Source organism: Pyrus communis, chromosome 8, assembly GCF_963583255.1.
Source record: "Pyrus communis chromosome 8, drPyrComm1.1, whole genome shotgun sequence".
Lineage (NCBI taxonomy): Eukaryota > Viridiplantae > Streptophyta > Magnoliopsida > Rosales > Rosaceae > Pyrus > Pyrus communis.
In genome coordinates this window covers 19982103-19996435 of record NC_084810.1, presented here as the reverse complement: position 1 = coordinate 19996435, position 14333 = coordinate 19982103, and the positions used below count along the sequence as shown (strand labels likewise).

General features: G+C 36.9%; 1 protein-coding gene across 1 annotated transcript; it reads left to right on the top strand.

Moving 5' to 3' along the window:
• Window positions 1-4260: 4260 nt before the first annotated feature.
• Window positions 4261-9272, top strand: LOC137741882 (calcium-transporting ATPase 1, endoplasmic reticulum-type-like). The gene is made up of 8 exons (XM_068481582.1): window positions 4261-5912; window positions 6154-6223; window positions 6313-6434; window positions 6973-7254; window positions 7382-7759; window positions 7972-8081; window positions 8227-8455; window positions 8594-9272. The coding sequence occupies exons 1-8, from the start codon at window positions 4446-4448 to the stop codon at window positions 9176-9178; spliced, it is 3243 nt and encodes a 1080-aa protein (XP_068337683.1). The 5' UTR covers window positions 4261-4445; the 3' UTR covers window positions 9179-9272.
• Window positions 9273-14333: the final 5061 nt, after the last annotated feature.

Below are 14333 nucleotides of genomic sequence, written 5' to 3'. Positions count from 1 at the left end.
TTTGGGTTTGGTGGTGATGGGGATGACGCCTCTATTTGGTGGGGGGGTCTTGTGGTATCTCCATTATCACTGCCTGGCTTTGTTTCTGCTGCTTGCCTCTTGTAGGCTTCTATATATTTGGCTGTTGGGTTTCAAAAAAAAAAAAAAAAAAAAAAAAAAAAGCCTCGTACTGTTCACAAATAGTTTTTCAAATCAAAGGAGAAAAGCCTACAAACCATAATCTTCAGAAAAACCATCCAAAAAAAAATTAAAAAAAAGGGAAATTGACCAACATATGCATACCAAGAAAGAGTGGGACCCAAGAACACAAGGTAGAAGAAAGGTCCCGGAGTTCAATTTGGTGCTTATATCGGCTTGGGAGAGAAAAGTCAAATTGAAGCTTTGAAAAGAAATCCTTGGGGAGGAGATGAGATTCTTTGTAGCCTTTGTTATGCATAAAATTTACTCTTAAATTCTACAAAATCCTTTGCTTAAAGAAATCTCTCAAAATTTATGACATTTTGAATACCTACATATTTGAATAGACGTTTTAAAATCTTAATCGATTACCGTTGGATTTGAATGTATTCTTTAAAATCCTGTTAAAATTTAAATTGATTACACTGTGATTTCAAAATCTTTTAAAATTCTCTTTTAAAACTTAATTGATTACACCCAAATTTTAATGTCCATTATCCTATTAAATCCTAAATTGACTACCTCTCTTTAATTTTTTAAGCTTAAAAATACTAATTGTTTGGGTAATTTTTTTTTTTTTAATTGTTCTAACCCATGCAATATGTACACACACAAGCCTGTTAAAGAATAAAATATAATTATTAACATTATTTTAATCAATTCAAAATCCATACGAGTCCTAGATTCTAGAGATAATGATCAACTTTTAATATTTTAATATTTTAATATTTTAATATTTTATTCTATTCAATACCGTACGGTTTTAGATTTTCTAGGAGTAAGTAATTATTAGTTTTCATTATTTTATTGTTTTATTCATTTGTTTTGATGTGATTTTAAAATAATTGAAATCGTTTTTGTTGAAAATCATTTTAGAATCAATCTTTAGTAAAAATGTTAATAAATCCTGAAAAGTACTTAAAGTGCTTCCTGAAAGAAGCACATAATTTGTAGAAAGCACTTAAAATGTTTTTAGAACTTAAGAACATTTTCTCTGAAAATGCTTTCAATCATTTTAAAATAACATCTAAACGAGCCGTTACACGTTTTCTGGCACGTTTTTCGGTTGTTTCAAAGGCACAGGAGCCTCTGAAGTCTGCATGCGTGAAAGTCTACTAATTTTCTCATCAATTGTAAAGTTTTCTTACCACTTTTTTTTCCTAATTCATGATCTGTTTATTTGTTTATTGTTTGAATTTTAAAATGCGTACTCGAAATTTGTTAGGAATAATTTATCATATATAATTGTGTTATTATTGGTCAATTTGTTAGGTCTAACCATTTGTCTAATGAAGAGATTTAGAACTATCAATTCATTTTTAAGAAAAAGAAATAATGATGATAACTAGAGAGTGATGATACACCTTCTGCAATTATTGAAGAGTCCTAAAGGTATTGTTTGATTGAGAACCCAGATCCTCTATGGATCCCCAAAAACTTAGCCTATGGATCAAATGATTCGGATCGTTGAAATTTGATCTAATTACTACAATTATTATAACTTTAGAGGGATCATCTGTTTGTAGCCGTTGGATCAAATTTCAACGGTCCGGATCATTTGATCCTTAGGCTCAGTTTTTGGGGATCCGAAGAGGATCTGGATTCTTTGATTGATAGGTCGATTTGACTTGTATGGACTCTCCTCATTTCTACAGCAAGTACTAAACAAGATTTTTCATTAATACAAGATTTCGCAACAAGATAGAGAATGTGTTTCTAGCATATTCAATGGTTGTCTACATTAAAAAAAAACTTGCCAAAAATGTTGATTCAGATGAAATAACAAAGGATTTCAATTATATTAAGGATTGAATGGCACAACTTGAATATGTACTTTTTCTTCTTTTTATTTGTTAAGTTGAATAAGATTGATAATAAATGTTTTCTTTTTATTGCAAATTACAAATTTAAATGATTTCTTTGTTAAATCTAGTTTAAACTTGAGTTATAATTTCTTTACTTCAAAATATTACTTTTAGGTTTATTGGTATACAACTTTATGTAGGTAACAAAAAAAAAATAATAATAATTTAAACATTTGATTTCGTAGTAATAATTTTAGTTTAGCCCACCCCCAAATAATTATTGACTCCAGTGTTGGCCTCAGCCACTCTATCTTGAAGAAGAAAGCCATGGGTCAGGGTCTTGAAGGTGGCCACCTCTGGTACAAAACCAAGTTTGAAGAAGTTTCCCAAGACAGACAAACCAAACCCCATTTGGTTCAAATGGCAAAAGCAATTAATGATAATTGTTAGAATATAAACATTAGGACGAATCCGAATTTAAATAAGTTAAACTTGGCAAATTGACCCATGAGTCTTGATTGAAACGGATAGCAGAAGTTGTTGTCCGCGTTACCTTATACTATCTCCAAGCCATAGGATACAACTTAAAATATAAGTTTTAAAATTCCCAAACCATCTCCAAACATTAGATTAAAATAAAATATATCTTTGGATTGGATTTTAAGCCTGGCTTAAATTATTCTAATCCACCAAACTGTTGTATTTCAAACATTTTTTTTTGTTGTTTACTTATAATCTAACGGATATGATCAAATGAGATCAAATCTAATGATAAAATAATTTACGAAAATTATGTAAATCAAATTTCATATAAATACCTATGTGTTTGTATGATTTTTAATTGCTTATCGGAATTTAAATATTTTTGGGTGAAAATGTTCATAAAAATAAATTAGAATAATCAACATAAATTTTATTTTTAAAAAAGTCACCAAAAAAAAAATTAAAATTATTTTTTAATAATTTCGAACTAAAATTTTAAGCTATATGCCCATAAATATTGAAAGAAAAAAAATCAATTTTTGAATTATAGCTTAAATTTTTTTTGGCTGAAATTTTTAAGTTTATCTCTGAGAGTTGAATTAGCATGTTGGCTTAATGGTAAGAAGCCGACCAATTGATTGGTGTCCAAGGCACGAAGTTAGAAACTTTTTTAGTGGGATCCACCTTCGTACTTTAAGAAAAAAAAATTATTGATAGTTGCATCACCTCTTCATCATGCCGTCAAATCGTGGGCCCCAAAAAATGGAAATGCCCATGTGTCCGAGATTTGACACTTTTTGTCTCTAGAGGCTGAATAGGAGAAATTTTTAGGTGTACCCTCACTCATAATAATTTGATTTTATTTTTTTATTGAAAAATAAGTGAGGTTACAGTACACCATTATGAGTGAGGGTACACCAAATTTTTTTGGTGTACCCGGTACACCTAAAAATTTCTCGCTGAATAGAGCCCCAAAATACGGCCGGATCCTTTTTATAGGGATCCGTGGGATTTTATGATTGTGTTTTTTTATCGTATATCGTGTGATTATTTTTATTTAATACTATTTATATTTAATTTTAAATTTTAAATTTTAAATGATTTCTAACTGCATAATGTACGATGAACGAACATGATTACGAAATCCCTAGAAAAAGGATTTGGCGAGGATCCTTTCCCCACAATACGCCATTTGCAAATGCCCTTTGGTTGGAGACCTTTTTGTTCAATTTTGGGTGCAAATATTTAAAGGCTTTTTAACTAAAATGGTTCATAATATTAGCATAACTCTTCATTTAGTTTTTGAGATTTGAAATCCATAAAAGTGGTATTTGAGTTAGTCCATCATCAATCATTTTGATTCTTTTGTAAAAAAATTCCATTAAATAAATATAAAATGACAAAAAAATATATATATATATCTTCAATTTACATCTAATTAGAGTACAATTTTCACTTACATATTTTAAAAATGTAAAATCAAATATATATCAAATTAATAGAGATAGTCTGACATGTATTACTTGATCCTACGTCTATTAGATAGATGATACAAATAAATAATACGTGTAGTATTACTTAATTTGTGTATGATTTTTGCAGCTCAAATTTGGAGATAGCCTAAAAACCTGGGAATGTTGTATATTATTCGGAAAGAAAACAAAAAAGAGAGCAACATTTAACCTCCTTCTGATTAGAGTGGACCCCATCATTCCAATGACGTGGAGCGACCTCGTCGGCTGTAGACGAGGAATCTGTCCGCTCCACTTGAATCGCTCTTCAGATTCCCGATCGTGCGACACAAACAAAAACATCAGACAAGAGAAAAAAATAATAAAATTTGCTGTTGGAAAAGTCCAAATTTCCAAATTTCAGTTGGTCATACTCCCCGACAGAACCTCCACATTTTCTTACTCTGTTTTTCTTCTCTCCAAATTTTCTCAGCTCCCAAACAGAAAGAAAGCTACAAATTTCCAGGTGATGAAGCGTGATCACATTGCCAGAAGGAAAAAGAAACTCGATCCCATGGGGAAAGAAGGGCAGAACTACGGGAAGGGAGAGAGTCCGAATCCGAATCCGATTCCGATTCCGAAAGCCGATCACGCTTTCCCGGCGTGGTCGAGAGACGCCAAGGAATGCGAGGACGTGTTCCGAGTGAGTCGCGACTCGGGCTTGTCCTCCGAGGAAGTCGACAACCGGCGGAAGATGTACGGATGGAATGAGCTGGAGAAGCACGAGGACCAGTCGATGTGGAAGCTGTTGCTGGACCAGCTGAGCGACACGCTGGTGCGGATTCTGCTGGCGGCGGCGATCATCTCGTTTGTCCTGGCCTGGTTCGACGGCGAGGAGGAGAAGGAGATCACGGCGTTTGTGGAGCCGCTGGTGATTTTCCTGATCCTGATCGTGAATGCAATCGTGGGGATTTGGCAGGAGAGCAACGCGGAGAAGGCGCTGGAGGCGTTGAAGGAGATTCAGTCAGAGCAGGCGGCGGTAATTAGGGATGGAAGGAAGGTGTCGAATCTGGCGGCGAAGGAGCTGGTTCCGGGGGATATTGTGGAGCTGAGAGTTGGGGATAAGGTGCCGGCGGATATGAGGGTTTTGAACTTGGTGAGCTCGACGTTTAGAGTTGAGCAGGGGTCTTTGACAGGAGAGAGTGAGGCAGTGAGCAAGAGTGTGAAGGCGGTTTCGGAGAATTCGGATATTCAAGGGAAGAAATGTATGGTTTTTGCAGGGACGACTGTGGTGAATGGGCATTGTGTTTGTTTGGTGACGCAGATTGGGATGAAGACTGAGATTGGGCAAGTGCATTCCCAGATTCAAGAAGCTTCGCAGAGCGAGGATGATACCCCTCTTAAGAAGAAGCTGAATGAGTTTGGGGAGATTTTGACTATGATCATTGGTGTTATTTGTGCAATTGTTTGGCTCATCAATTTCAAGTACTTTCTCAGTTGGGAGATTGTTGATGGTTTACCGACCAATTTTCAATTCTCATTCGAGAAGTGTACTTATTACTTCAAGATTGCAGTGGCATTGGCTGTGGCAGCCATTCCCGAAGGCTTGCCTGCCGTGATCACGACTTGTTTGGCGCTTGGAACACGAAAGATGGCTCAGAAGAATGCACTTGTTAGGAAGTTGCCGAGTGTTGAGACTCTCGGGTGCACTACTGTGATTTGTTCTGATAAAACTGGTACTCTGACTACCAATCAGATGGCTGTGGCAAAGCTTGTGGCTATTGGTTCGAGGCCTGGTACTCTTCGAGCCTTCGATGTGGAAGGAACCACCTACAACCCTTTTGATGGGAAAATACAGGACTGGCCGCCAGCTGGTGATATGGATACCAATGTTCAAATGATAGCCAAAATCGCTGCTGTGTGTAATGATGCTGGTGTTGAGTTATCTGGGAGTCATTATGTTGCCAACGGGATGCCCACCGAGGCAGCTTTGAAGGTGAATTTGCAATTTAAGTATAAATATCTGCTCTTTATTTGTCTGAAATTTGAATTGTTGTAGTTTGTATAGATTACATGAAATCGCGGAAATACCACAACATTTAATATAAAACTGTGTGGTTGTTTTGTGTTCCTAATATGAAATTTTCGAGAGTATCTTAAAGATGTGTTGGGAGGTTTCTAATAAAGATTGATGTGTTCTTTTTGTTGTTGGTCATGAACTTTGTGGTTTGTTTCAGGTTCTGGTTGAGAAGATGGGAGTTCCTGAAGTATTAAATACTTGTTTCTCCTCAGTTGGAGATCTACTACGTATGTAACTGATTGTTAAGTCATTTGGTATTTGATGATTTTTTCTTGGGCATAAAGTTTCATGTTCTTTTCCCCTAATCACATTGAAGGTTGTTCTCAACTATGGAATGACATTGACCGGCGAATTGCAACACTTGAGTTTGACCGTGATCGCAAATCCATGAGTGTTATTGTGAATTCTGGCTCGGGAAAAAACTTACTTTTTGTTAAGGTACATTGCCTGATATATCTGATTTGGTAAGTTTTTGGTATTTTTCCTAATACTCTCTATGTCGCTTACTCAGAGCTATACTTGATCCGGTAACTACTTCTGCTCTTGTCCCATTGCATACACAGCAGAATAGAATTGATTTTGTTTCTGGTATCAAATTATTAACTTGCACATAGAGTAGAAAGCTGAATGAAATCACCTATTTTGCCTCAAGGGGCTTACACATATATTACACCTGATGTGAGTTTCCGAAGTTTTCTGGTTACACTGCTACATCTCGTTTGCATGCGTGAAGCTAAATCTTGTTTCGACAGTTCTTGGTATATATTTTGTTCTGTTCCTTTCCTCCTCAAAATGTTTATCTTCCTAATTGTCTCACATGAGAAGGTAATATTTCTTCATATAAACTGTCAAATTTCACATCCAAGAATCAAGAGTTGGTTTGCTTGTCAATGATATTGAGTATGCCAGCCCATTCTCCTTGTTTATAATGGAAAACTTTACAAATTGATTTCTGATTGACTTAAAACCTGTGTAGGGTGCAGTTGAAAATGTATTGGAACGGAGCTCGTTCATTCAGTTGGTTGATGGCTCCATTGTAGAATTGGACCAAAAAATAAGGGATCTTATCTTGGGCACCCTTAATGAAATGTCAAGTAGTGCATTACGTTGTTTGGGGTTTGCATACAAGGGCGACCTCCCAGAGTTTGCAACGTACAATGGTGATGAAGATCATCCAGCTCATCAGCTTTTACTCAATCCTTCCAATTATTCTTCAATTGAGAATAAACTTGTTTTTGTTGGCATGGTCGGGCTAAGGGTGAGTGTTCCTTTTTATTTTTTATTTTTTTGCAAATCTGCTAAACTCTGCTGTCCCCTTTTTCATTTGCTGATAGAAATTTGAAAGTTCTGACAAACTTTCTTCACGTAATTGTAAAATGTTGAAGGATCCTCCGCGAAAAGAGGTCCATCAAGCCATTGAGGACTGCAAAGCTGCCGGAATCCGTGTTATGGTTATTACAGGAGACAACAAGGATACTGCTGAAGCTATTTGCCGTGAAATAGGTGTATTCAAACCTTCAGAAGATATTAGTTTGAAAAGCTTAACAGGAAAAGAATTCATCGATCACCATGACCAGAAAAGTTATTTAAGACAAAGTGGAGGCCTGTTGTTCTCTAGGGCTGAGCCAAGGCATAAACAAGAGATAGTGAGGCTGCTCAAGGAAGACGGGGAAGTGGTTGCAATGACTGGTGATGGAGTGAATGATGCACCTGCCTTGAAGTTGGCTGATATTGGGATTGCAATGGGCATCGCTGGGACAGAGGTACAGTAATGACGATTCCTCTATGTTTACTTAATTTTGTTTAATCCATTATGCTGAATCTTTTTGTGATCATGACAGAGACCACGTAGTTTGTCTGCACACGCATTGCATAATGCTCATCATGAATCCATGACTATCGAGCAAGACTTATCGAATAGCGTTTTCATCATGTTTATTTTATATATTCATCACTCTTGGTCCACTTGTTCCAGGTTGCCAAGGAAGCCTCTGATATGGTATTAGCAGATGACAATTTTAGCACTATAGTTGCTGCTGTCGGAGAAGGCAGGTCTATTTACAACAACATGAAGGCTTTTATCAGGTTTGATTCTTCTCCATCGAAGTGTGTCAAGCTATGTTCATCTATTAATGGAAGGCCTTAGTTTCTGTGTTAATGCACATCCTGCTGTTGAATCTCATTTTTTAACTTTGCATATGATCAGCTGCTGTTCCCTGTTTCTTTGCAGGTACATGATCTCCTCAAACATTGGCGAAGTTGCATCCATTTTTCTGACAGCCGCCTTGGGTATTCCAGAAGGGATGATCCCAGTTCAGCTTCTCTGGGTCAATCTGGTCACTGATGGACCCCCAGCAACAGCTTTGGGATTCAATCCACCAGACAAAGACATAATGAAGAAGCCCCCTAGAAGAAGCAACGAGTCGTTGATCACTCCTTGGATCTTATTCCGTTATCTGGTACGACAACTACATAAACATTTGGTCATCAAAGAACCAGATTTCAGACAATTTAGTAATATTTGTGCTAACATTGAATTCATTGTGTAACCTACTCAATAATCTGACAAAATCCGAAATCCTTTTGATCTGTTGCAGGTAATTGGGCTCTACGTCGGGACAGCAACAGTTGGGGTGTTCATTATTTGGTACACTCATTCCTCATTTTTGGGCATCGACCTTAGCCAAGACGGCCATAGTCTAGTGACCTACTCTCAACTTGCAAACTGGGGCAAGTGCCCTTCATGGGAAGGATTCTCACCATCCAACTTCACAGCCGGATCCCAGGTGTTCACTTTCGACACCAATCCATGCGAATATTTCCGTTCTGGAAAAATCAAAGCCTCGACTCTCTCCCTCTCCGTCTTGGTTGCCATCGAGATGTTCAACTCCCTCAATGCACTATCCGAGGACGGAAGCCTCTTGACAATGCCTCCCTGGGTCAATCCGTGGCTCCTTCTAGCCATGTCCTTGTCATTCGGCTTGCACTTTCTGATCCTCTACGTCCCGTTCCTTGCGGATGTCTTCGGCATTGTCCCTCTCAGCCTGAACGAATGGCTCTTGGTGCTGGCTGTCGCGCTTCCGGTGATCTTGATCGATGAGATTCTCAAGTTTGTGGGAAGATGTACGAGTAAGTTGCCGGATTCTACTACTATCGACAGATCTAAGCAAAAAGCAGAGTGAGCGCCAAGAAGCCTTGGATTTATTAGTTAGAACTGTAGTGGACTTTATAAAAACTACTTTGCTAATACAAATTTGGACTGCATTCCACATGATTTTTCGGACATTCTGCGTTATTTCAGTATTGTCAGATTTTTTTATAATTTAATTAAATAAATTTCAGAAATAAAACAAAATAAATGAGGTAAAATAAAGGGGAATAAGCAAAAACTTCTAGCATTTGCTTTACAAAAAGGATATAATTCAAGCAAATATATTGTTGCCTACCGTCAGTTTTGCATTGCTTTTTACTTTTTAATGGCTCAAAATTGAGCTATTTGTAAACAATTGAAGGGATTAAATTGTAGTAATGGTTCCTCAATTTTAATTAAATTGGAGCAATAATCCTTTAACTAAAATTTCATCACTAGTGATTCTTCAACTCTTCAAAACATGTAGTCTGCTTACGTGAAGCTCGTGGTTTCTCTTCTATTTTTTGCATTGGTCTCGAATTAAGTTTGATAGATTGTTTTTAATTCACCATAGATTGTTTTTATAGGACTTGGATCCTCTCCTGAGCCCAAGGAGATGATCCTCCTGACCAAATGACTTGGGCCGTTAGATGAAAATCCAACGGCTACAAACAGGGGGTCCCTTTAAAGTTATAATAATTATAACCGTTAAATTTTCATCCAACGGCTCAAGTCCTTTGGTCAGGAGGATCCTCTCCTTGGGCTCTATATATTGTATTTAGATCTTTTGCAGAAGTTTTAATTTACAAGATCAATAGTACTTTTAGTATATAACACTATTAAATTTTAGCAAAGCTACATGAAATTTAAAATAATATTTGACTGATGTCCAAAATCAAACAAAAATTGTAAATTGCGTGTAGCACGCGTGATTTGAAGAAAAAAAAAAAGAAGCAATGCAAGACACCTATCTTTAGAAGGGCGTAGCGCCATGCAAGAGTGATAAATTCCAACAATCAAGATAGATAAATACATTTAAGTCACGCGAAGTGTGCCCTTTCACACGGGCGAGAGTGCTTGTAGAAAAACTAGTTTGTTCCTATTCAAACTTTGATTAAGATGCTATGACTAAAAGTCACGCCAACACTTTTGAAATTTTTATTTTTACATTTCATTATTGTGTTTTTTTATATTGAATGTCACATCATTGATTACAACCTACATACTGAATTTGTCATTTTAGTTGTTAAAGGTTTTTCTTTCTAATTACTTGGATAATGTGGGGTGTAAGGATAATATAGAAAAATACGTGGGGGTGTAATAGGATACATTTTAATTGAAAAAATAGTTGTAGGGTGTATTCAATAATATATGGGGTGTATTTAGTTGTTAAAGGTTTTTCTTTCTAATTATGTGAAAAATCAATTATTAATTATTGGTGATTGATTTAATCACTTATCTCATTTTAATAGTCTTTCTCGATCAAAATAATTTTTTTGTTTCTCCAAAAATTAAATATGTGTTGTATGCCTATTTGACTGAACTGTATAAAGGACAGAAAGGGAGAGGGGCCGAAGGCAACAGAGAGAGAAGAGAGAGATTTAATTCTAAATTGTTTGTTGTATCACCCCTTATGCCTTTATTTAGAGCAACTCCAGCGTTGGAGGCCTCCTCCCAGGCTATTCACTATTCAATCCACCTTATGAACAGTAACTGCCCTTAATGAACAGTAATAGCCCTGGCAATAGCCTTTACATCTCCACCGTTACACTTCAATAGCCCTGGCAATAGACAATAAAATAATACAAAATAATTTTAATTGTAATTTCGGATAAGATTTTTAATCGTTCTCGTTACGTCACATGTCATTATCCGAAGTATTATTAAATAATACAAAATAATTTTATTTGTAATTTCGGATAAGATTTTTAATCGTTCTCGTTGCGCCACTTGTCACAAAATCTGAAAAGACAATTATTGGGGATGGATTTCCGATAAATTTTTTAATTGTACTCGTTATGCCACGTGTCATTATCCGAAAATACAATTATTGGTGATGGATTTCTGATAAGATTATTAACCAATCACGTCGCGCCACGTGTCATAATTTGTTTACAATCTTTGAGGATAGATTTCCATCAAATTTTTGACGAATGACGACATGCCACATGGCATTATGTACAACCTAATCCTTTCTGAATCCTCCATATAATCCACCATCCATCCCCACAAATCTCACACGAATTTTCTCAAGATCTCTATCATTATTCATAGTTTTTGCTTCATTTTTCACAAAAATCTGTATCATTATTCATAGTTTCTGCTTCTTTCTTACAATGTCTTATTCTTCCTTAAGGATGATGTGGGAACTTGATTAGGAAGATGAAGAATTGTTTAACCTTGATTAGGAAGAGGAAGAATTGTTTAACCAATCAGAATGAATGTTCAATCACCAGGGGCAAAAAATGAGAGGGAAAAGGATGAGGAGCGTAGAAGAAGAGATGATGAAGTAAGAATGGGCAGAGCTTCACATTCCTGTCGAGTCATCCAAGCTGTGGCTCAGATCTGCAGGCCCAGCCGTTTCGGAAACCTTGATAGAAGCAGACAACGACGAGGTATGGAACTCTTGGACGATTATCTTGTCCCTAATAGTGCATTCCCTGATACGTACTTTAGACGTCGTTTTAGAATGAAACGACATTTGTTCAACAAAATTGTGATTGCTGTTTGCAACCATGATTCTTACTTTGTGCAAAAAATTGATGCTTTTGGTGCTATGGGTCTCATTCCTGAGCAAAAAATTACTGCTGCCTTGCAGATGCTTGCATATAGAGCATCTGCAGACCAAGTGGATGAGATAACGAGGATGGGGAAATCAACCATTCTTGAGTCCCTAATGAGGTTTTGCGGAGCAATTGAATCTATCTACACCGCTGAGTACCTCCGTAAACCTACAAACATGGACTTGGAATGGCTGTTGAAGAAGGCTGAGATGCGTGGTTTTTCTGGGATGATTGGAAGCATTGATTGTATGCACTGGACGTGGAAAAACTGTCCAAGTGCATGGCAAGGAGCTTATGGGGACAGAAAATGAGCAAAAAGTATCATTCTGGAGGCGGTGGCATCTTTTGATACATGGATTTGGCACACCTTTTTTGGGATTCCGGAAGCACAAAATGACATCAACGTCCTTGCCCAATCCCCAGTGTTCAACGATGTCCTGCAAGGAAAGACACCAAAAGTCACGTATGAGGTCAACGGACGTATGTACGACGGGCCATACTACCTAGCTGACGACATTTACCCACGATGGTCAACATTTGTCAAAACAGTGCCACGTCCGCGAAGTGCAAAGGAAAAACACTTTGCAAGCTGTCAAAAGGGGTGTAGGAAGGATGTGGAGCGTTGTTTCGGTATCCTCCAAGCTCGCTGGGCAATCGTCAAGGGTGCTGCCGGATTGTTTGATGTAGAGTCGTTTTGATCCATCATGATGACGTGCATCATTCTTCACAACATGATTGTGGAAGATGAGTACGATTATGAAGCCGTTGATGAATATGAGCCAGACACGATGAACAATTCAAGAACACGTATATATTCTGCTCATGACGCCATTGATGAGCCCGTGCAACATGAGCCATTACAAAGGGATGAACGTTACAATGAAAGGCTTATTCAACGATATACTGTATTTCAAATGCCAGACATGCACAATGCCCGGCAAATTGACTTGATAGAGCACCAGTGGGCATTGAAACAAGCTGAAGATAATTAAGTTCATTTAGTGTGTTTTTTTTAATTTGGTATGTTTATGTTATTTTATTTGGTGTGTTTTATTATTTGGTATGTTTATGTAATTTTTTTAGTGAGTTTTTTATTATTTGGTATGCTTATGTAATTTTATTTGGTGTGTTTTTGTCATTTCAATAAATATTCTCTTAGTATAAATAACTTACCAAATTCATTTGAATAAATATTCAATAAATTGGAAACAACATAAAGTACTATATTCAATAAATAATAAATTACAACCCAAAGTGATTGGAAAATTATGGGCTCCGATTACAAAAACTACTCTATTCATCATCACTTAACCAATTTGTGGTGCTAGGATGATCTTCTCTTGTGGTGCTAGGACCATCTTGGCTTGCTCTCGCTTCTTGCACGCCTCATTCGCACCACGTCCGCTTTCTCTGACTTCCAAAAAAATTTAGAATTTGGAGACTTCCCTTCTAAAGGCGTGTTCATAATCTCACGATCTCGTTGAGCCCGTCTTTCTTCTCTAACATGTTCCCTTTCTTGCCTAAGTAGCTCTCTTTCTCTCTCATTAGCCTGAAATTCTCTCTCAATAGCTGCACCTTTTGCGTCCTCTCTAGCTTTATTAGCCTCATATTTCGCCAGTTCCCTCGCCAAAGTCAATTTACCTTGGCAAGTAAGTTCTTCCATGAACTTTGCATAATCATTCTAGGAAGCACTCCCTTTTCTCTTTGAAGCCTTCTTACCTTAAGGCCTAATTAGATAACGGGTCGAACCCAATGCTTGTTTAGGGAGGGGCGTTTCAGGCACTTCTTCTGCATCATCTTCATGAACATGCGAGACATGATTGGGTGTAGAGTGTAGAAGGGTGTTGTTCATGTGCACTTCTGGACCAACTGGCACAACTCTAAATTTAGGACAATCTTTGACAATATTCCAACATTCCCACCGGTTGAATGATTTATTTTTGCTTTTGGTTTTGGCAGCATACCAAGCTTATACTTGAAGTTCCTACACAATGCGGGAGAAGAAATAATTATAATGAAAATAAATAACAAATAAATAATACAAACAAATAATTATAATGTAAGTAGGTAACAAATAAATAATACAAACAAATAATTATAATGTAAATTTGGGTATCAAATAAATAATATATTGTTACCTGATCCGAGTAATTTTCCCCACTTCGAATAATACTACTAGCTTGTGCCAAGGCATCTCTCCACTTACTAAACAATTGGCTAAGTAATTTCCAACGACAGGACATTGATTCTTTGGTTCTTTTCCCACCAATTTTCTCAAGATAATTGGTATGAATAAGACTCCACATTTCTCGCAACTGCATCTCATTACCCGTAAGCGAACTATGAGTAACTTCAACCCAGCTAGTACACAACGCAACATCTTCAAGAAGCGACTAATTCGTACCTGCACCAGTAGTCATTTTG